General features: G+C 49.9%; 11 protein-coding genes across 11 annotated transcripts; 7 read left to right on the forward strand and 4 right to left on the reverse strand.

The window, feature by feature from the left end:
* Positions 1-1614: 1614 nt before the first annotated feature.
* Positions 1615-2391, forward strand: FTJAE_10315 (uncharacterized protein; the record flags this gene model as incomplete). The annotated part of the gene is made up of 1 exon (XM_037343144.1): positions 1615-2391. One exon carries the CDS (start codon positions 1615-1617, stop codon positions 2389-2391), a length of 777 nt encoding a protein of 258 aa, XP_037202577.1.
* A 725-nt stretch (positions 2392-3116) lies between these two features.
* On the reverse strand, positions 3117-4429 carry FTJAE_10316 (ran GTPase activating 1; the record flags this gene model as incomplete). Its single annotated transcript, XM_037343145.1, has 2 exons — positions 3117-4181; positions 4238-4429. 2 exons carry the CDS (start codon positions 4427-4429, stop codon positions 3117-3119), a joined length of 1257 nt encoding a protein of 418 aa, XP_037202578.1.
* Positions 4430-5192: 763 nt separating this feature from the next.
* On the forward strand, positions 5193-6496 carry FTJAE_10317 (cytochrome c1 heme mitochondrial; the record flags this gene model as incomplete). Its single annotated transcript, XM_037343146.1, has 4 exons — positions 5193-5267; positions 5416-5573; positions 5704-5766; positions 5824-6496. 4 exons carry the CDS (start codon positions 5193-5195, stop codon positions 6494-6496), a joined length of 969 nt encoding a protein of 322 aa, XP_037202579.1.
* Positions 6497-7557: 1061 nt separating this feature from the next.
* Positions 7558-8244, forward strand: FTJAE_10318 (uncharacterized protein; the record flags this gene model as incomplete). Its single annotated transcript, XM_037343147.1, has 1 exon — positions 7558-8244. One exon carries the CDS (start codon positions 7558-7560, stop codon positions 8242-8244), a length of 687 nt encoding a protein of 228 aa, XP_037202580.1.
* Positions 8245-8698: 454 nt separating this feature from the next.
* On the reverse strand, positions 8699-10189 carry FTJAE_10319 (26s protease regulatory subunit 7; the record flags this gene model as incomplete). Its single annotated transcript, XM_037343148.1, has 4 exons — positions 8699-9811; positions 9860-9974; positions 10031-10122; positions 10187-10189. 4 exons carry the CDS (start codon positions 10187-10189, stop codon positions 8699-8701), a joined length of 1323 nt encoding a protein of 440 aa, XP_037202581.1.
* A 453-nt stretch (positions 10190-10642) lies between these two features.
* Positions 10643-12412, forward strand: FTJAE_10320 (t-complex 1 subunit delta; the record flags this gene model as incomplete). Its single annotated transcript, XM_037343150.1, has 4 exons — positions 10643-10705; positions 10759-10810; positions 10864-11519; positions 11570-12412. The coding sequence occupies 4 exons, from the start codon at positions 10643-10645 to the stop codon at positions 12410-12412; spliced, it is 1614 nt and encodes a 537-aa protein (XP_037202582.1).
* Positions 12413-12790: 378 nt separating this feature from the next.
* On the forward strand, positions 12791-13282 carry FTJAE_10321 (t-complex 1; the record flags this gene model as incomplete). Its single annotated transcript, XM_037343151.1, has 3 exons — positions 12791-12877; positions 12936-13048; positions 13105-13282. 3 exons carry the CDS (start codon positions 12791-12793, stop codon positions 13280-13282), a joined length of 378 nt encoding a protein of 125 aa, XP_037202583.1.
* A 362-nt stretch (positions 13283-13644) lies between these two features.
* On the reverse strand, positions 13645-13993 carry FTJAE_10322 (cytochrome c oxidase copper chaperone; the record flags this gene model as incomplete). The annotated part of the gene is made up of 3 exons (XM_037343152.1): positions 13645-13785; positions 13843-13907; positions 13969-13993. The coding sequence occupies 3 exons, from the start codon at positions 13991-13993 to the stop codon at positions 13645-13647; spliced, it is 231 nt and encodes a 76-aa protein (XP_037202584.1).
* Positions 13994-14788: 795 nt separating this feature from the next.
* On the forward strand, positions 14789-15940 carry FTJAE_10323 (sterigmatocystin biosynthesis lipase esterase STCI; the record flags this gene model as incomplete). The annotated part of the gene is made up of 4 exons (XM_037343153.1): positions 14789-14845; positions 14895-15290; positions 15343-15610; positions 15660-15940. The coding sequence occupies 4 exons, from the start codon at positions 14789-14791 to the stop codon at positions 15938-15940; spliced, it is 1002 nt and encodes a 333-aa protein (XP_037202585.1).
* A 1178-nt stretch (positions 15941-17118) lies between these two features.
* On the forward strand, positions 17119-18168 carry FTJAE_10324 (heat shock 16; the record flags this gene model as incomplete). The annotated part of the gene is made up of 1 exon (XM_037343154.1): positions 17119-18168. The coding sequence occupies one exon, from the start codon at positions 17119-17121 to the stop codon at positions 18166-18168; it is 1050 nt and encodes a 349-aa protein (XP_037202586.1).
* Positions 18169-18965: 797 nt separating this feature from the next.
* FTJAE_10325 (uncharacterized protein) lies at positions 18966-20570 on the reverse strand (the record flags this gene model as incomplete). The annotated part of the gene is made up of 1 exon (XM_037343155.1): positions 18966-20570. One exon carries the CDS (start codon positions 20568-20570, stop codon positions 18966-18968), a length of 1605 nt encoding a protein of 534 aa, XP_037202587.1.
* Between the last annotated feature and the right edge of the window lie 912 nt (positions 20571-21482).

The raw sequence follows: 21482 nt of genomic DNA on the forward strand, positions 1-21482 counted from the left end.
GTCTCTGTCCCCCGCAACTTTGACGCTTTGAAAGACTAAGGGAGAAAGTGAGACCAGGCTAATATCGAGACTCAAGTTCCCTACGTACGCCGCCAAGTTTGCAGGTCTCTTGCCAAGACAGGTAAGAGCTTATAGCGTCAACAGTTGAAGACCAAAAAATACCACTATAACACCTTGGGGGCATAGACATGACTGTTTCGTAGTTGGCGGTGAGTCTCACGTTTGTTGGAACCTAAGGGAGCTGAATATGGTAGTGAAAGATCCGTAGATTTCCATCTCGTGCTACCTAGGTAGGTAGGTATATTTTGATTCACAGAATGATATGCACGACCCAGAATGACTGAGAACGTGGCGAAACTGAGTGAGCCACGTCAAAGGAGATGATTCGGAAACGGAATGCAGATGGAACAGACGGCCATGTCGGCGTTAATAAGCTAGAGCATAAGGACAGTAATTAGTGTGTTACGGTCGCCTTGTGGCACAGGCTTATTGGGTAGCACAAGGTCAATAAGACCAGGGTTTGAAGCTCTTGGAGTTGGAAGAGTGTAAATCCTTCCGTGAAGGCGCGAATGAGGCCAGTGAATGGGGGGTATCGGTACCTCGACAGAGTATAGACATAGACATCTGGGAGCAATACTACCTGGGAGCGAAGATGAACAGACAAATGATGCACTAAAAGCGTCAAGTTTAGTGCTTGGAGGTGAATGGAAGTGGATGTTGTCATAAAGCCCATCATGTGCCTCTGTTAGTCGGATCTTTACTGCGTCATGACCTGAGAAGGGTGCCTGAGCAAATGAATTGGCAGGTGTGTGTCCCACTGAGCTGTCCTACGTTTCATGAGGTAAGGTAAGGTAAGGTGCCTACCCCTCCATGTACTTTTTTGGATAGAAACATCCCCCGCGCTTCCATCACCTACTCCTGGAAACACTCTTGATTCTCTTTTCATTAACAACGCTCGCGATTATTTGGATCCGAATAAGCATCATAGAGCGCCCTTGCGCTTCAAAAGTCTCATCATCTCACTTGAAAACTGCATAAAGAAGCCCCAAAAGATCCTCTCCACTCACAACTCACTTCCCTTCCCCGTGCGGTCCCTGCAACTCGACCCAACGGTCCACCGCTCTTAGACAAGCCCCTCCAAGTCAAGGCCTAATCAAGGGTCTTTTGAGCCAAAGAACAAGAGACGAACCTCTCTTTCTTGACCCAACCCTCTGTTATACATATCTCTCGTTCTTTCTCTATTGGCCTTGTCTGCTTCCCTTTGACTACTTGTCGAAAAGCTTAGCTTAGCTTCCAAATATAACAAAGAACAAGGGCATCCTCCTGTTCCTTTCTTCATCTGCATTGCGCATGACCCCGAAACACCTCCGTATATCGCTTCATTTCGAATCCCTTGCTATCTCAACCAGACTTCATCAAAAACGCGTTGAGCTAAAATAGGCAGACGAGCCCAAGAGTTACAGTCGCCGTCTCTTTATTCTGATATCAAAAGCAACAACTTGTCGTGCTCCTGTTGATACACATAACCGCACCACAGTTGGTATTCAGCAACTACCTTTGAACTCAATATCATGCATCAACTGCTAACAACTCTCAGAAACAATAGAACCAACCATGTCATTTTCTTCGTCCTCCATGCAACAGGATGAGCTTGCTGCTCTCCTGGCTCGTAACCTCAGCTTCAACCCAGTTCCCGAGCCTGCCCCTGCACCACAACAAGAGCCCAAGGCCGATCATGCTGAGCCCATCATCTATACTTCAGTCCACTACACCCACTCTGCACACATAGCTCAAGCAGCTCAACACCACGACGTGCCTCGTCGTGCTTCAGAGCCACCCCAGACGCAAGGACCCAGTGTTGAAGCTATATTGCAACACCATGGTGTTAATCCAGCTACTCTGACTCCCTCACAACTTCAGCTGTTCAAAGTTGCCGAGCCTTCTCAGCAAGAGAGACTTATTGAGCTTTGGAACATTTGTCCTCCCGGAAATGGCGGTGATATCCCAGCTCTCGCCTGGAGTAGCACCACCGTGGAACATGAGGAACAACTTGCCCGCTTGCGCTACGAGCGACTGAACCAGCAGCAACAAGTCATGAGTCTGGATGGTACTCAAGTTCAGGCAGTTGATGGTAGGTGGGTTCGTAACTCAGAGCCTGAGGTCGAACCATACATGACTTCTGGCTACGAGGAGCTGATGCGAAGAGAGCGCGAAAGAGAGACCCAGGACAGCCAGCCCAGGAGCACCTATGGTCTCTACTCACACGCCACAGACCCTGTTTACATGGGCCCGGACTACGCTCGTGAACAGCAGTTGCTGGAGATGGCAACTCAGTACGGCGCTTACCAAGGATTCCGAGCACCAGAGGTGGACACTATGGATGTCATGTAAATAAACATCGCCTGTCCAAACCGAGCAGCAGAATAGTACGACCAGATGTTCAATGGTCAATCTACATAGAAGCTCGGGATGGTGATGGGATATCATATGAGGTGGACAGCTTGTACGCGAATGTGGGTACAGGAAAGGGATTTGTTTGATAGAGCCATCGGCTGTTAGTCATTGTTTGGGTTTTGTTGCTTAGTATGGTTATCAAGTTGCTGAATGAGTTTATCATGAGAGACTGGCTTCCAAAGGGGAGTGGATAGGGCGGCGTTGGTGGAACTTTCACTTTTTTTTTGCAAATCATTTTGCTCCCTCTTCCAGTTTGCCCTCGTCAAGTCTTTGCAGTGTATGCTAACAATTAGTTCTACCTAGAGAGTATTTGCAAGGGCGGCAGTTTTGTTCGCCACAGGTACGTTGTCCCTTTCAACGCTTGCCTTCTGGGGCTGCAACTCACTTAATGTGCTCCCTGAGTGTGGTGTTTCATATATACTTCTTAGCAGTATATATATGCCAGGCACTCGCCCACTATGTATTTAACAACAATCAATAAAAAAACTTTCTGGTAAACACTGCATGTTTTCGACTTCCTAAAACTGCTGGTTTACGTGTAACAAGTCACGTCCATGTCTTTATTTTGGCTGTCCAAGTTGTTGTAAAGGGGTATCAAATTCCATTCACGCCTTGTGAAGTGAATGGTCATCATCATGCAGTTCATCTATAGGTATCCATGTTTAAATTCCAGTCTTCTCGAGCTTCTTTGCCAACTCATCCACCTCCTTGTCCTTGACAGGAATAACAGGTTCCTCTTGAGCTTCCTCGGCCTCCTTGATCAATTTCTCGGCTCGGTCCTCAGGCTCAATCTCCTCTTCCTCCTCTTCCTCTTCCTCCGCGTCACTGTCTGGCTCCTCAAGGTCCTCCAGCTCGTCAACACCCCATTCATCCTCGTTGACAATATCACCACCGAACTTCTCCTTGCGCTCCTCGAGAAGCTCCTGAAGGACGGGGATTGACTCGTCGTCCTCCGTGAGAATGTTGCCGTTGATTTCAATTCGCTTCAAAGCAGGAAGACCATCCTTGGCGGCAGTGGCGAAGGCCTTGATACCCTTGGAGGTGATTTCGTTGTATTGTAGACGCAGGGTCTCAAGCTTAGCATTATTTCCCTTAGCCAGAGCATCTGCCACGAGGACACCACCCTTGGCACCAAGTAGGGAGTCACCAACTCCCAGCTCCTGGAGCGAGGTCCAGTTGGCAACAACCTTTGACAGAGCTCGGGCCCCAGTGACGGTGAAAGTGTTGTCTTGCAGGTCGAGAACCTCGAGTTTGGAGGCGTGACTGAGACCTTCGGCGAGAAGGTGGGAGATACCTTCTTGTCGAATACCGTTTTGGACCATCTTGATCACTTTGATCTTGTTGTGCAGCTTGTAGGCCTTTGCCCACGCCGTCATACTTCCATTCTCCAATCGGTTTCGGCCGCAAATAACAGTCTCGAGATCGGGAACTTCCTTTCCTTCCTTTCGGGCAGCCTCCTTCTTGGCGTGAAGCTCGGAGAGCGCATCGGCGATGAGGATACCAGCGTGAGGGCCCATGCCGTTGTTGTTCAGGTAAAGGTGCTGCAGCGGCACGTGGGCGGCTAGGAAGGCCACGAGAGGCGCTTGGACGTTCAACCCAAAGGCATTGTCATTTAAGTTGATAGTGTTGAGCTTGGGAAGGTTGAGGACGGAGGTGAGCAGCGAAGAGATGGCGTCAGGGATCTCGCTCAGGAGTCGGCCGGTGAAGATATCGGCGAAGTTTGCGACCTAGAGAAGTGTATTGGTAAGTTATAGCAGCCAGGCAAAGGTGATGTTTGACGTACTCTCAGGTTCTTCTTGGTCGCAAGAACCTCGCCAAGAAGCTTACAGGCGCCAACACCCAGAGTGTTGCCCAAAATACGAACTTCTTCGACGTCTGTGGATCGAAGAGGGGCAATATGAGGCTCGAGATCCTCAGCAGTGTCGAGCTTGAGGCCCTTTCCCTCGAGGGAAAAGATCTTATCGGAAGAAGCCATTCTATAGTTAATTGAGAAAAGAGAAATTTGCGCAGAATCGAACAGCAAAGATGGTGACGACCAAGTCTGAAAGGAAAAGTCGGCGATACAATAAAAACAAAAGAATGTCGCCGGTATTTGGTGAATCAAGTCAAGGTGGGGGTGGGGTAGCAGACAGAATTAGGCAGTAGTTAGGCTTCTTGATCAGGCTTAGAGCATTTCCTAACTTTTTTATGTAATTTCCCATCGCCATGGGCAGCAGAGCTACTACTTACTCAGAGCAGCTTGTCAATGAGGGAGTAGACTATGAACAGACAGGAATATATCAGATATTACTCATCTCATTCGATCATTTGAAGATGGCTTGATGAATTGAAACATTATTCAAATAGTCATGAACCGCTTCGTCGTTACAATTGTTACGTGTAAGAAACACCTTACATCGATTGTTTCTACTGTCCTATGCAAATACTCAGTAGACTGACTGTCAGTATCCATGGACCAAACCGAACCCGACTTCAACCCGGGAGTCGGAAAAATTTGGAACACTCACTCATCGGAAGTCACCTGGCCGCTCAGCCGAGCAAGGCGAGAGTGGTCGAACACGTGACATTAATCCGACCCGCATCCAATCAGAGCCGGCTTATTGGAACGCTCGATAGGATTTTGTCTGATGCTGCTAATGATCTCTGCTTGAGCCCTTTTGTCCTCCGACTCCGAGAACGACCTCCCCATCTCGCCGTCTCATATTCGATCGCACCAGCGACGGTATAGCTCGCCCATAATGCTTGCCAGGTCGTGTTTGCGCTCGACGCGCACCTTCAATGGCCTCCGGAACGGCCCTTCTGCTGTCACCAAGGTATGGCACGATCCTACACCTCTGCCAGCGAGCTTCCCGTTTGCCGAGATGTCATAACCACGAACCCCAACACGCCCCAGCCACGCCAATCGCAAAAGAATGCGCCTCAATTGCATGTACACGATTGCTGACCCCATCTTCTTCCCAGCGTGCCGCTTCCTCGAGCTCCAGCGCCGCCAGCGATGCCTCTGCCACTCGATTGAACCTGGCTGCCGCCGCCTCGACTACCCTCGCCCTCGGCTCCATGGCCTGGTACTATCACCTTTATGGACCTGTTGCCTTTGCTATGACTCCCGCTGAAGAGGGGTACGTGATACTCTCGGTTCTTGATTGCTGTGCTTCTGGATCATCTCAATTTGGATGATGAGGCATAAATGCTGGCTATCGATGATCCGCACTGTTATTGCATCACCAATTGCTAACAGTGCCCATATAGACTTCACCCTACCAAGTACCCTTGGGTTCACAACAAGTGGTTCAAGACCTTCGACCATCAGGCGTAAGATGCCACCGATCCTGCTGAATACGCCGTGTCGAATTACTGACCCCCTTCTAGTCTCCGCCGTGGTTTCCAGGTTTACCAGGAGGTCTGCCAGTCCTGCCACTCCCTCAGCCGAATCCCCTACCGAACTCTCGTTGGCTCCGTCTTGACCGTTGACGAGGCCAAGGCCCTTGCCGAGGAGAACGAGTACCCCGGTGAGCCCGATGAGCAGGGCGAGATCCAGATGCGCCCCGGAAAGCTGGCCGATTACATGCTGCCTCCTTACAAAAACGAGGAGGCTGCTCGATTTGCCAACAACGGTGCTCTTCCCCCGGATCTGTCTCTTATCATCAAGGCCCGTCACGGTGGCTGTGACTACATCTTCAGCTTGCTCACCGGCTACCCTGAAGAGCCCCCCGCTGGTGTCCAGGTCGCTCCCGGCATGAACTTCAACCCTTACTTCCCCGGTACCGGTATCGCCATGGCCCGTGTCCTTTACGACGGTCTCGTTGAGTATGAGGATGGTACTCCCGCCACCACCTCTCAGATGGCCAAGGATGTTGTCGAGTTCCTCAACTGGGCTGCCGAGCCCGAGATGGACGACCGAAAGCGAATGGGTATGAAGGTCCTTGTCGTCTCTGCCTCTCTGTGGGCCGTCAGTGTCTGGGTAAAGCGATACAAGTGGGCTTGGTTGAAGTCTCGAAAGATCGCCTACGATCCCCCTAAGGAGGTCAAGGTCCGCCGCTAAAGGGTCAACATCTCAAAGTCTCATTTGTATACTAGTCGCCCCTAGATCAGCTCCTTTGTCGGCGGTGGCGGGTAGAAAAGAAGCGTGGTCGTGGAAGGAAAGGTGGATGTTAGAGTGTAAATCAGATGAATCGTTTTCAATACCTTATTCGACAAACTACCTTACACTGGGAAATATGCAGGGCTGATGGGCGGTAAAAATGTGAAAGCTCTCTGTACTCGTGGCCGCCATTTTCCCTATCTTCAATGCTAGATATACATGATTCTCATGTCCTGATCTAACAATCCGAGTTCATTGGGTTCTCATCACAAACCTTGGTCAAGTTTATAACGGCACCGTTCGACGCCACCCCACACTTATATGTTATACTCTTTTATTCAGAACGGATTTCAGTTACACAGCTGACTAATGTCTCATTGTCAATACTCAACAGATGACAGTGATACCTGGGGGGTCTTGTCTCGGGCTCATCAGGATGCCTTGAAATGCCTGTCAAGGAGGGACTTTGAGTTTGTGTTATTGCCTTGAGATATAACTATCAGTGCTATCCTGATTGTAGCCTCACTAAATTCTATAATTCAACTTGGCGAGAATTTATGACAAGCCGTGAAAACGAATTCCAATGCTGCCTTCTATATCAAACCGTTAAATGCGTGAATGGCTCCAGTGGTTTGTTCACTTAACGTCCAGGCCTCCTCCCTTGTCATTGGACGATAATTAGCTCCATAGTAAACATTCAACCCTCCACTCAATTAACCAAACAGGAACCACTTTTCACTAAGTTACCTACCTAGGTTACAGCAGGTGCCTTCTTTTAGTTGACCAGTCACTGTTGCTCCTCTTAACCACTCCCCTTCAATCCTATTTGGTTCTCAACCTCCTCCTCTCACCTCCACGCCCTCATACTGGGTTGTTGTCTTGTTCGCCTTTCTTCTGGAGCCACTGGGATACTTCAGTAGCGTTTTGTTCAGTGTCGAGTCTTGCCTACACTAGCTTCGCTGCCATACTCAATTTTGCCTCGCTGCACATACTTAATCAGTCCTGGCAAGGACCACACCACGATGCCCTTCGTTGGAGAAGACGCCCACGCAGGACGCAAGCGACGATGGAGCGACGATAATGAGCAGCCTAGATTGTCTCTATACCCTTCAGAGGAGGCCAAGGACTATTATATTCTCGACCAACTGCCGGACTCAGCCTTGCGAAAGGTCCTTCCGGTTTCTAAGCGAACCCGTATTATCGGCGACGATATTCACATCACTGACGGTCTCAACGCTTCGAGTTTCTCTTTCAATGCGCCCCACCGCCGACGGCGCTCATCGCAACTTAAGATGCTGTCGGTGCAGCCCGCCTTTGCCAAATCTCAAGTGACAGGCGCTCTGCTTGTTCCCTGTAACATCTGCCACCGCAAGCCAACCAAGAAATCTGATCTCGACTCCTTTGCTAATTGTGAGGGATGTGGCGAGCGCACTTGCTTCATTTGTATCAGAGAATGCCGTGGCTGGAATCCGGATGGTGGCTCTGGTGTCTCGGAGCAAGAAGTACTTTCGAGGTCGTTCCACATGGATGATGTTGATGATGGACGGCAACAAGAACGGAACGATACGAAGAACGGAGCACGGCAAACGGACAAGGGATGGAACGCTGCTGGACACCGGGCTGTTATTTGCAGTCGGTGCAGTATTGAGTGTGGAGCAGAAGGAGACGTCGCATGCCTGGGCTGCTTTTCCCGGATGGAATGCTCATGAGTCGGAACATGCATGATATCACGGGACTTGATGGATGAATAATGATGGTTTTCTTGGGCTTAAGCTGGGCGCACACATCTGCCTCAGGTAAGGTAGTTCTGCAGGGTATTTTGAGCGACGCATCTGCTCTGTTGGATGGTATGGAAGTGGACTCATATAGCACGTTAGCGTTCATGGGCATATCACGGGAACGGTGTTTCGGTTTTTAGGACCTTGATGGTCTTGTTTTGTGGCATCCGGATTGCAAGTGAATCACGGGGTAATTTCACAGTAGATAGATTCTGCATATATCATTATGGCATCGGGAGCACAACAAACTAAGTCATTAATGCAATTCACTTTTGAGCATGCTTGTAGAAGCAATTTGTTCATTGTGACGTCTATGTTCCCGCCATCCAATTGCCCTGTATTCATACACCGCATTAAAATACACCTTGCCTTATGGTGAGTATGTCTAGTTGTACTGCATATACGTCGCCGTCGAGTTGAACTTGAGGTTACCCTTGATGACTTTGTCAACTGCACTGAGGAAATCCTTCTCGGATGCAACCTTTCTCCTTGCGCGAATGGCATACATGCCGGCCTCGGTGCAAACACTGCGCAGCTCAGCACCCGTTGCGTTGGGGCAGAGACGAGAGATGAGCTCCCATCGGATGTCCCGCTCAACCGACATGGATTTAGCGTGGATGCGAAGAATGTTAGCACGGCCCTCAAGGTCGGGCAGTGAGAACTCGATCTTTCGATCGATACGGCCGGGTCGCATGAGCGCAGGGTCCAATGTAGAGGGTCTGTTGGTGGCAAACATAACCTTGATGTTTCCACGAGCATCGAAACCATCAAGCTGCGTAATAAGCTCCAGCATAGTTCGCTGAACCTCGTTGTCTCCACCAGCACCATCGTCAAATCGAGCACCACCAATGGCGTCGATCTCGTCGAAGAAAATGATGCATGCCTTCTTTGTACGGGCCATCTCGAAGAGCTCTCGAACCATCCTTGCGCCCTCGCCGACATATTTCTGAACCAGCTCGCTACCAATAACTCGGATAAAGGTGGCGTCTGTTCGGTTGGCAACAGCTCGGGCACAGAGGGTCTTTCCGGTTCCAGGAGGACCATAGAGGAGGGCACCCTTGGGAGGATCGATACCGAGGTTGACAAAGCGCTCAGGAGACAGTAGAGGCATTTCGACAACTTCCCGTAGCTTCTCAACCTGCTCCTTACAACCACCAACATCGCCGTAAGTGACATCGGGCTTCTCCTCCACCGTCATCATTGTAACGCTCGCATCGATTTTGGGCGGTAGGGGAAGCATGATTTGGTACTTATTCCTGTCGACACCCACGCGCATGCCTTCTTCGATGTCGGTAGGACTGACGCGCTCTCCAAGCTGGACAACGAATTTTGCGATTTGCTTCACGTTGATCACATATTTGCTCTTGGCCTCGTCGCCCTTCTCGTCAGCTATGATTTTCGTGCAACGTGCCACCTGGAAAGGTTGCTCTTCAGACATTCGCTGACGGTCGGCGGCGACATCCCATAGATGTGGGGGCGCGAGTCCTGTGTCGGATTCCTATTGATGTTAGAAGTCTGTCCTACGTTCGCAGAATTCCCGCCCAACCTTGACGCCGATCTTCTCATCGACACTTTGTTGCTTCTCCTTGATCTGCTTCTCGAGCTTCTTGATAGATGTACCATAAGGCGCGGCACCGTACGTCTTGAGAACCTGAATATCCCTGACGCTGGTGTTAGCGTACTAATCGCACTCTCATTTCCAGGAGGGCATTCGTACTCGTCTGTTAGAGGTGTGATCTTCTTCTCTTCTACCTCATCGTCGGCAAAGTTCTTCTGGTACTTCTCCCAGTTGGAGCCGGTTGCGGAAGGCTGTTGCTGGCTGTCAGTATGGGATAGGACACAACGAAGCTTGTATGCCTGCAATGAGACTGACCATGATGAGGACCGCGGCTCTCCAATCTGATAATAGTGTTTCGAGGGTTTTATATGAGGGCTCTGTATTTACGAAGGCACTGGTGGATAAACTATGATCAAAGAGAGTCGAATTGTTGCTGGTGTGGTCGTGATTGTTTGGGGTTGGAGGTGTCACCGAATGCCTTCCGTAATCTGTGAGTTGCCTTGAGCGAGCTTGGAGCACGGACCCACGTAATAGTGCCGCTGGAGCCAAAAGCAGACTAGGACGTTCAGAGTTAGCTCAAGGAACCTGTCGGAGCTGGATGATCTCTAACCCCGATCCAAAATTTCTAGGTTGACAATTCCATGGCGGAGTAGGGCAGCCTAGGGGAGGTGGGACATCTCCAAGAAGTCCAGTCGTGTTCCTACAAAGCCCCGCCATCAACATCACTTCTTTGCTTTGAGGATCTAGGGACCGCCAAATTATTATCAAAACATGTCTGCCCCTGTCGCAGCTCCAGCCCCTACAGCGGGAGGCTCTAGCAATGCTACTTTCCGAGTATGAAGAGCTCCAGACAGGTTTTTGAGCTTCACCCCGCTAACTCTAGACAGGATAAGGAGAAGCCCATGGCGGTGCGCTCCTCGAACATTGTCGCCGCTAGAGGTATGGCGCCTTTGGTGCAACAACAAGCTTCACAGATATTAACGGTTGAATAGCTGTCGCGGACGCCATCAGAACCTCTCTCGGTCCCCGAGGAATGGACAAGATGATTCGAGGTGGAAGGGGCGAGACCATTATCACAAACGATGGAAACACCATGCTCAAGAGCATGTCTGTCATGCATCCCACAGCAAAGATGCTTGTCAACCTTTCTGGTGCCCAGGATGTTGAGGCTGGTGACGGTACAACATCTGTTGTCGTTATCTGCGGAAGTCTTCTTGGTGCTGCCGACCGACTTCTCTCCAAGGGCATCCACCCTTCCGTCATCTCCGAGTCCTTCCAACGAGCTGCCGCTGCTGCCGTAGAGGTCCTACACGACATGTCCCTCCCAATCACTCTGAGCGATACTTCCTCGTTACTGCAAGCTGCCAACACCTCTCTGTCGTCCAAGATTGTCTCCCAATACTCGAATTTGCTTGGACCCATGGCGGTGAACTCAGTGACTAAGACCATCGACCTGAAGACCGCCGATAACGTCGATCTTAAGAACATTCGAATTGTCAAGCGAGTTGGTGGAACAATTGAAGATAGCGAACTTGTTGATGGTCTCGTTCTCACCCAGCCTGTGCTCAAGAACGCTGGTGGTCCTGCCCGTATGGAGAAGGCTCGAATTGGTCTCATCCAATTCCAGCTGAGCCCCCCCAAGCCTGACGTATGTCCATTTCTGTTGCATGAGGGATACCTTTTACTTACAATCTATAGATGGAGAATACTATTCAGGTCAACGACTACCGACAGATGGACAAGATTGTTAAGGAGGAGCGATTATACCTCCTGAACATGGCCAAGAAGATTAAGAAGGCGAAGTGCAACGTTCTGTTCATCCAAAAATCCATCTTGCGAGATGCTGTCAACGATCTATCACTACACTTCCTGGCCAAGCTTGGTATCCTTGCTGTCAAGGACATCGAGCGCGACGAAGTCGAATTCATCTGCAAGTCAACTGGCTGCAAACCCATCGCTGATATTGATTCTTTCACCGAGGATAAGCTGGGCTATGCGGACCTGGTTGAGGAGGTTCAGTCTTCTGGATCGCGCATGGTCAAGGTAACAGGCACCAAGTCTGTCGGCAAGACCGTTTCCGTGGTTGTCCGAGGTGCCAACTCTCTGATCCTTGAGGAGGCCGAGCGAAGTCTGCACGATGCTCTTTGTGTGGTTCGATGCCTGGTGAAGAAGAAGGCTCTCATCGCCGGTGGTGGTGCCCCTGAGATTGAGATTGCTGCACAGCTGTCCAAGCAAGCGCGTAGCTTGACAGGCACCGAGGCAATCTGCTGGAAGGCTTTTGCGGATGCCCTCGAGGTGATTCCCACCACACTGGCCGAGAACGCCGGTCTCAACAGTATCAAGGTGGTGACGGAGCTACGACACCGACACGAGATGGGCGAGAAGAATGCAGGAGTCAGTATCAAGTCCGGAGGAGTCAACACCAATATTTCCAAGGAGAATGTGTTGCAGCCTCTTCTTGTTAGCACAAGCGCGATCGAGCTGGCGGCTGAGACAGTCAAGATGATTCTGAGGATAGATGACATTGCTTTGACCCGTTAGAGTGAGATATCCCCCCCTGCAGCATCTGCCTTGGGTTGTATGAAAATACCAAAAATGGGTTCTGGATCTGCCAAAAGCATTGCATTTTATAGAACATGGTGAATCCTATAATTTATGCGTGGTGATTGATTGAGTTCCTCTATTGTGTTGTATATGTACTCGTCAGTGATTAATGCTGGAATCCCACCCACCTCAGGGGTGGAAGGCCAGTCCGCTCCTTCCATCTGCAACCTTTCGTACAAAGTTAACTCAAGGTACCTGAGGCACCATGAAAGGGTTGCTCATACAATACTCCGACAATTCCTCCCAGTCCAACCAAAGAATTTCAGCTTTACGATATTGGTTTGTGCATTTACTTAGCTGCGATCCCTCTCAACAATGGCTGCGAGTGATGAGTCAAATTATTCTAGTAATGAGGACAACAATCCCAATTTTGCTGCAAAGACCCAGGGGCGCCTTTTGCAGGTAAGATTTACGACGTTCTGACCCATAACCGGAATTTCTCTTACTCTTTCGCTGGCAGTTGAAGAAGGGGCGAGATGAGCGCATGAATGCTATTGTCCAGGAGTCAGCTACAGAGACGGACAAGTTACGCACCAGCATCGCCAGGTTTCAACAAGATCGACGAACAAAAGAGTATGCAGCTCAACAGAGCCTCAAATGATTTCAGGGATATAACTGACAATTGATAGAGTCCGCGCCGTTGCCATTTCTGTGAGCAGGGTTATTGAAGCAGTAGAGCGCAGGAAAGGCATTGAGCAGCAGATGGAAACACTCGTTTCTCGTTTAATCAACAAGACCCAGGAGGTTGAAAGCATGATGAAAATAGGCCTTCGAGGAAGGGAAGACGATATGAAGAAGGCCAAATAACCGGAATTCACGGCCATGTTTTCTTGTTAGGACATTTCAGTCTTGGGCGTTATGAGACAGGCCAGTGGGAATGAACCTGCGCAAGAACCTATGATGGACACTCACAATCAACGAAACTCGAAACTTTGATGAGTTCTTTGCGCTGCTCACATTGACGCGGAGACCATCGAGGACAAGTCTTTGCGAGCGTGCATTGCTTACCAGTTAAGAGGACATATCACGCCACTGCTGACCATCAATGTTTACCATATTCTCCAGAGGGGAACATGCATGGATTGCCCTTTATTCTACATTTATCGATCTGTTATACACGGGCATATTCTATGGCCGAAGTCATTCCATCGTGTGAATCTGTGAATCTTTTACACCTGGTACCCAAATCCCGACATGCATGATCGGTACTGGTCGATTAGGGATTTGCAGTCTGCGGCAGGATCTTTTGCGTTGGAGAAGAGCATACACTCATCACGCTTGGCCTTCTCGTCCTTGCACACACAGCAGGGCTTCAAGGGGTGTTAGAATAGTAATTGAGAGCCGTTGTTGATCCAAGAGAAGCTCACCTTGGGCTTGCTAGCAACTGTGGTGGAAGGGGACGCAACATTTGCGGCGGCGCTCACGGGCGAAGCTATAGAGCCATGTTAGTGTGAATTTAGGAGCAATTGAGTGTTTTGAAGGCTTGAACATACAGATTGTTGTTTGAGCTGCGTCCATCGTGTCTGGGTGATTTTAATTCGTAGTTGTGAATTATCAAGTCAAGAAAATAGATCGTCGGCTAAGTTGACCTGGATTCGGTCATTCGTTTCCAATGGCGAAATGCGCCAGGGGAGTCAGATTTCTAAGCTCTGTCTAGGCCGCTGACCAATCATTTCTTCCGGCTCACGTGGAGTCGCGAGGACTTCGCGCTTCTCATCTGACGTCATTTATTTGCAATCACGCAAGTATTGCAGTCAGGTAGAGGCCTCCATTGCTATGAGTGTTCTGAATTAGACTTGGGTACAAGAATATCCAGCTCCATATCGCAGTTCTAGCTCATCAGTCTTGACGTTTACGAAATTACCGATCTGGGAAACAGGTCCCTGTCATTTGGAGCCGGTGTCTTCCGGGGACTGGCATCGCGGGTGGACCCGCGATGCCGGGCCTCACGGATTTACGCCGGCGACAAGGGCAGATTCTCACCCGCCTGGTGACATATTCTGCGACTTGAGTGATGAAGTTGTAGCCGTATCCAATCATTTAACTGACCCTTTCCGCTGTTGGCTTACATAGTACTACGGGCTCGTCGATTCATTGGACCCTATGCTTTGTTCGAGCCCCTAAATTGAGTCACCGCAAGTTTCATTGAGTCTGGGCTGTCAATCGCTTTGTCTCGATGTGAATGTTGAGAAATACCGAGCCTTCCTCTCAACAGATCATCAGCTGGAGTTCTAGCTATAAAGCCAGAGGCTTCCGGACTCAGAGATATAAAAATACGGTAATCATTCTTTCGATTCAGCAACCTAGGTAACCATGCTTAACATTGAGGAAATCCGTGCTCTCGGAAATGTCCATCCAGAGTTTGAGCCTGTAAGTTGTCGAATACTCTTAGGCATCACAAGTTGTTAACAACCTTCAGATCATCAGGGCCCATAACCCAATGCTTAAAGGATGGGATATGAGCACTGACCTAGAATCTTTTCGCGAAATGATGGCTCAAGTGAAGCAGTATCGACCCAAACCTGACCCGGCCGCACTTTCATATCACACCAAGGACTTCAAGATTTCTCTGAGAGACGGATTTGAAGTTGACGCCAGATCATATGTGCCCAATGGTGACATGTCGCCTGACGGACGTCCTGGGCTTGTTGTCTTTCACGGTGGAGGCTTTCTCACAGGTGATCTTGACACTGAAGCAGGACTATGCGCCGATTTCACAAAGCTTGGAGGCATTGCTGTGAATATCGATTACCGCCATGCTCCTGAACATGTGTTCCCCCAAGCTATCAATGACGCCTTTGATGCTACTGTTTGGGTGAGTGAACCTTGACTCAAGAGACGAATGTGACAATGCTGAAACCAGACAGGTATCTCAAAATGTGGACAAGCTTGGAATCAACCCGTCCAAAGGCTTCATCATTGGTGGTACCAGCTCAGGCGCCGATATCTCTCTTACCATCTCCCATCTATACAGAGACGCCGAGCCCTTGCACCCTCTTACGGGTGTTTATGCTCCAATCACTTCTGGTGTGAATGATCAGACTGTCCCTGAAAAGTACAAGGAGTACTTCATCAGCTATGAGCAAAATGCCAATGTCCCCGTGTTTAGCGCAGAGTCGATGAAATTCGTTCACTGTATGCCTGGAATCCTCCCGTGCCCAGGCTGTGCTGACAAGTTTGACAGCAAAGTACAGACCTGACCCAAAGAGCCCTCTTGCTTTTGCGGTTGCATTCCCCAGTCATGCAGGCCTTCCCAAGACTTACTTTCAGGCCTGTGGGATGGACCCTGTCAGAGACTGCAGCATTGTGCTTGAACAGATATACAAGGACGAGGGAGTGCCCACAAAGATTGACATCTACCCGGGCCTTCCCCATGCGTTCTGGGCTATATTTCCAGAACTTGAGATATCGCAGAAGCGAGAGCGGGATGCCGTCGAGGGTCTAAAGTGGTTGCTGGCTGGGTGAAGGCCCTAGGCAACGTCTATGCCAATGGACGCTTTGTTATTATTTCGTTTCAATGAGTCAGACAAGCATATTGAGATGTCGAACCAGCACTGGTAGTCGTGTGCTTCCACGCGTGCGAAATGATTGGGGGTACAGGTGACGTAGACCAGCCGTGTAAGTGGGCAAACTCAAGCAGCTGTGGCCAAAAACTACGAGTCTTTTTTGAGATCTTGGGGTGAACCGCAAAATAAAGGGAAGGGCATTTGAAACCTTCTACTAATTTAAATATCTGCAAAATTGAATATGAAGAAAAAATCTCCAGGGAACACTGTCTGAGAACAGTGTGTTGAGACTGAATCGCAGGTTCATCTATGCTTTGAAGGAAGACTATCTCTCACGCAGCGCGCCTGAGAAAGCAAGTGTTGGCAAGCAAATCTTGCCAATGTCAAGCTTAATCTCAGAGCCCAGTAGAAATTAATTAGAGGCCACGCGGCTGCTGGCAGACTGAGGTGATTGATCTAATCTGATGTGGCGATGATGTGTACTATTGCTGAATGACTCAGCAGTCGACTGAAATTAAGGTAGTTAGAGAGTAATTAGTTCTTTGAGCTGCTTTTGCCTTCGAATAAGCTCGGATGGTCTTGTCTGCCGTCTGCCTGCAAAGTCGCCGCCATTCGCACAATACGATAGTGCGAAAAACACAAGCCGGTGCCGAGTGAACGGACTCGGAGTGTGGCCCAATTTATTCGCCCCCCGATGTTTTATTGGTCTCGGGACCGATCATGCTCCCTCACGCAACCTTGAGTCCTCTGGAGGCGATTTCAAGTGTGCGAGTGGCCGCGCGGCGACAAGAATGTCCCGAATCAAACGCATTTGCCTTCTCTGCTGATCCAAATGGTTCGACCAAATTCATGTAAGTCTGATACGTGTGTCAATTGTGCCTAGTCAAGGTTACGATGCGGGTTACGCATGTGTCTAGATCTCGCCTCCTAGCGGATGAGATGCCCCATCTGGCAGCCCGTCTCAATGGAGAATTTTTTTTATTATATAAATCGTATGCTATGTCGACATGGTACGATAATCACCACCAGCTTCCTCTACATCATCTATCTACATTTATAAACAAACACTCTTGACCTCTAGTCATTATCATCACTACTCCAAACCATCCAATACTTGATAAGTATCCATTACGCAAAATGAGTCGACAATCAAACCCATTCAACAATGCAAACTTCTGGGATTTTGTTCAGCACTTTGACCCCAACCAAGCAACTGGCCGCGGAGTAGATCACCAGACTGAGACTCCATTTCCCTCTTTCATGGCCGGTTTCCCCTTTGGTTCGCCAGCTGGCCCTCATCCTCCTCACCCTCCTCATCCCCATGGGCATGGACATGGTCCACGAGGACCTCCTCCACCCCCTGAGGCTGACGGCTTCGTCTGGGGTCCTTGGTTCTCCGGTGAAGGTGCTCCCAACAGTCGAACCCATAATGAGCAACGCCAGGAGGCAAACGAGACCCAGCAAGCTACCGGAAGTGAGAGCCACGAGTCTGACGAGACCATGAATGTCCCTGACCCCGAAGAAGTTGCCCCTGAGGAGAATCAGTGCGGAGCTCGGCCTGAGTGGGCTGGGCGAGGTCGTGGCCGTGGCCGTGGAGGCCCTCGATGCGGTCGAGGTCGAGGCCGCGGTGCTTTCCCCCATGGTCCTCACCATGGCCCTCATCACGGCCCTCATCCTCCCCCTCCTCCTCCCTACGGTGGCCCCTTTGACCTTTCTGGCCTCTTCCGCGGATGGGGCAACCATCCTTTCGTTCGCAACATGCGCGAGCAGTTCCAAGAGAACCAGAACAGGAGCCAGGAGCAAAACACCAACGACTCATCCGACTCCTCCTTCAACCCACCTATCGACATCTTCAACACCGAGAAGTCATATGTCATTCACGTCGCCCTCCCTGGCGCAAAGAAGGAGGATATTGGCCTGAACTGGGATGCTGACCGCAACCTTCTCAAGATCGCAGGCGTCGTCCACCGCCCTGGCGATGAGGCCTTCCTCAGCACTCTCAGCTCTGGCGAGCGCAAGGTTGGCATGTTTGAACGCAACGTAGCTCTGCCGCCCTCGGGAGCAGATGAGCGCGACGAGGTTGACGGTCTGGGCATCACCGCCAAGATGGAGGACGGTGTCTTGGCCATTACCGTGCCCAAGGCTGAGAAAGAGTGGACTGAGATCCACAAGATTGATATCGAGTAGGGATTGGAAAGGTTGGAAATGATATGTTATGATATCCACACTTGCAATGGAGTTTGATAGCTGCTATGGCTTTTGGTCAGTTTCACGATTACCTCGTTTAGCTTCTGGTTTTTAGTTTGGGCTCTGTTGTCGCGAATACCTTGAGTGCCTGAATACGATATCTATATCCTTATTTAGCAGTGGCGGAAAGAGAAAAGAACAAACCAAAAAAAAGGGGGAAGAGAAGGGGTAGGAAGAAAAAAAAAATACATACATCTATTAATCATTAAAATCTTTATTTGCAGACGTGACTAGTTCCTTTGAGACCTTTCTGATCCAAATTTACATGTCAGAGTAAGGTAGAGAACCAAGGTGATAGGTATAGTTTATTTACTTAATTTATTCAGTCTAACAGCTTAAAGCTGAACATGTCTTCATCCGCGTTAAGGCCTATGCAATGGGTATATGCTAGAATGTAGTGGGAGTTCTCTCTCAGAAGAAAAAGTCTTTGCCGGTCTCTCCAAGCCGGTCGTGTTTAAGAAGGTGAATATAAAAATAACGTGCTTCAAAGTGCTTTCATCATGTCGATGAAACAAAAGAGGTCGATGTGCTCCTTGCACAGTATGCAATTTCAGATGATCTTTCCAGTGTAAAAGAAAGTAGAAAGTGAAGGAATAACAAAGAAAACAAAAGTGAAAACCAGCAAAGTGAACTCCTATGTAGTCCTCAACGTCCAATCATTAGGGTATTAGTGAATCGAGCTGGGCATGTCCCTCGTCACTTCAGAAACAAAAAAAAAAGCGTACAAGATTCGCTTGCTATAACTCAAGCTCGCGAGTGATCTCCTCGCGCACATGGCGAGACCACTTGAGAATGGCAGTTTCAAAATCAATCCAGACCTGTGGAGATGTGTTGTACTGGACTCCGAGCACATCGACTTTCAACATGACCTCGAAGCGCAGTTCGGCAGCTTTGACCCAGTATCGTAAGTTATCAGCGCATCGATAGGGCTTCTGGGTATCGGTATGAAAGCTTCCAATGGCACCAAATCGTCTTCGTGATTTGTGCACAACCGCATTGTGAAGTTTGACCAGTCGCACACCATTCTGCATGGCTTCCAGGAAAGGGGTAGGCTTCGAATCTTCAGGCGACATTGACTTCCATTCTGGTAAAGGTTCAGAAACCGTGTCCATAGACATGAGAAACGCTCGTTCCCGCTCCAGTTCGCGACCAGTCCAGTCGCCCTTGAGCCATGTCCAGCCGACCCGTTCAGCCCGCTCCGCGTCTTCGATCTCCTGTTCCTTTTTCAAGATATCGAAGACACTCTCGACCCAGTCATTCATGGTTTTGATCTCCTCTTGCCTCATGCCTTCTTTGAAATTCCGGGTGGCCATCTGCCTTAATGTTTCCATGACAGCTAACAGGTCTGCCCTGACTTGCTTCTCGGGTTTAATAGAGTCAAGACGGTCAGGCAGTTCGTGCGCTGTGTAGTAGATTTTTGCCGCGCGGATTGCCAGCGTAACAACGTCGAGAATATGCATTCCTTGCAGCTCGAACCAACCTTGTGTGTTTTCCGCCGGCATGTTGGGGTAATCGGTGGCACTGGACGGTGCCTCGTAAGTGCCGGTTCTTCGCGCCTCAACTTCATCCAGTGCCTTCTTGGCGTCGCCAAGCGTTTGCTCGAGTTCTGACTTGAGCTCCAGGATGGTAGGTGGCTTGGGGACCACCTTTTCACGGTGGTGATACGTGCTCACAGTCGGTGGGAGCATATCACCGCCAAGGTCACTGAAGTTGTCCTCATAATAATCATCCAGCTCCTCGATAGGAGACTCAACAAGGTCGGTGCCGAAGCCCTGGGAGCTGAAATCTGGGCTGCTGTCGGTAGAGGCGTATGACGAGTCAAAATCCGAGCCAACGATCTTGGGCAAAGCTTCGGCATTCGTGTCCAAGGAGGAGAGATCCAGGGTGGCGCGCTGCTGTTTCTTCCTGGCCAGTTGACCACCCTTGCCGTCAAGTAAGCCTGTTCGAGCAAAATAGTACTGCAGATGCGCGATGCTGCCCAGGCTCATCACACTCTCGCGGGATCGGGCGCTGGCGGCAAAATCAGTTCCTTGTGGCCGCATATATCCCCGTCGGCGACTCCTGCCGTCAAAGTTATAACTGGAGTGACGAGACATGGCCGAGATATCTGAATGACGATTCTTCAGCGTGCTAGTGTCGAGGCTTCCGGTGGAATGACGGTTGAACTTCTCTATGCCTAGAGCATCCCGAGGGTTGGCATCGTTACTGCCATGCGACCAAGAGGATGTCGTCGACAAGCAGCGAGAGAGCTCTGGGCATGCACCGATAGCTGGTGTTGGAAGAGCGTCCGGAGGCGGGGAGTCGCAGCGAAATGAGGGTGTCTGATCGTTGGTGGTAGCCATCTTGCTATAGATCCTATGCTGGTACCGTGCTAAACAAAAGAGAGTACAGAGTGTGGTAGAGCTTGAACTTGATTTATCGATGCGTAGTAGTACAATAGTTGATCGACCCTCGCAAGATCAACCTTGTGACCTTTGACGGTGACGTTGTGTCTGTCAACAATGATCTGCACTTACACAGATTCACAAACACGAGAGATGAGGTCCCACACGATATCTCGGAGATAGCTTGGCCTAGAAGTTGGGGCTTGATAATGGATCAGCCCGGGAACTGCGACTGGGTTGCGCTGCAGGTGAGGGACAATGATCAAGAGAGTGTGTGTGTAATAGAAAAGGTGAAGATCGAATAAACGCAGTAACCGAGGGGTAGCAAGGACAGAAGACAGGACAGCAAGACAGGACAGGACAAGATGAGACCAGGTAAAGAGGGGGGAGGAATTAGATTAATTAAAAAGTTGATGGCGACAAGACGGGAAGGGGAAATTCAATGGATGAATGATTTCCAGGGGGTTTCCAACGGCGATGGGGCGACCTGATGCCTGGATACAGTCAGTGAGTGGTTGGCGGGACAGGCCCATATGGGCACGGGCAAAGCCAGGGTAAAATTACACATCCAGTTCTCCAATTCTCACGGATACCGACTGGACAGCGAAAGGCCAACGCGTGACAGGGGTGATTAATAAGAGACGATGGAGAAGCTACCTAAGCTGCTGGTCGTAAACAGAGCAAGGATTAAAGAAAGATTTCGTGTTTTCCAGAAGCCGCGTGTCGTCAGGGTTTATCGGTAGAGCAGGAACAGTAGCAGTAGCAGTAGCAGGAGCCGGAGGGAGGTAGAGGGAGAGTCGATAGGTAGGTAAGGACGTTTTCTACCTATTCGTTATTATCGTGATGGCGGTTTGAGATGTACCTAGAGTC

This window comes from Fusarium tjaetaba (assembly GCF_013396195.1).
Source record: "Fusarium tjaetaba strain NRRL 66243 chromosome Unknown NRRL66243_c0000239, whole genome shotgun sequence".
NCBI lineage: Eukaryota > Fungi > Ascomycota > Sordariomycetes > Hypocreales > Nectriaceae > Fusarium > Fusarium tjaetaba.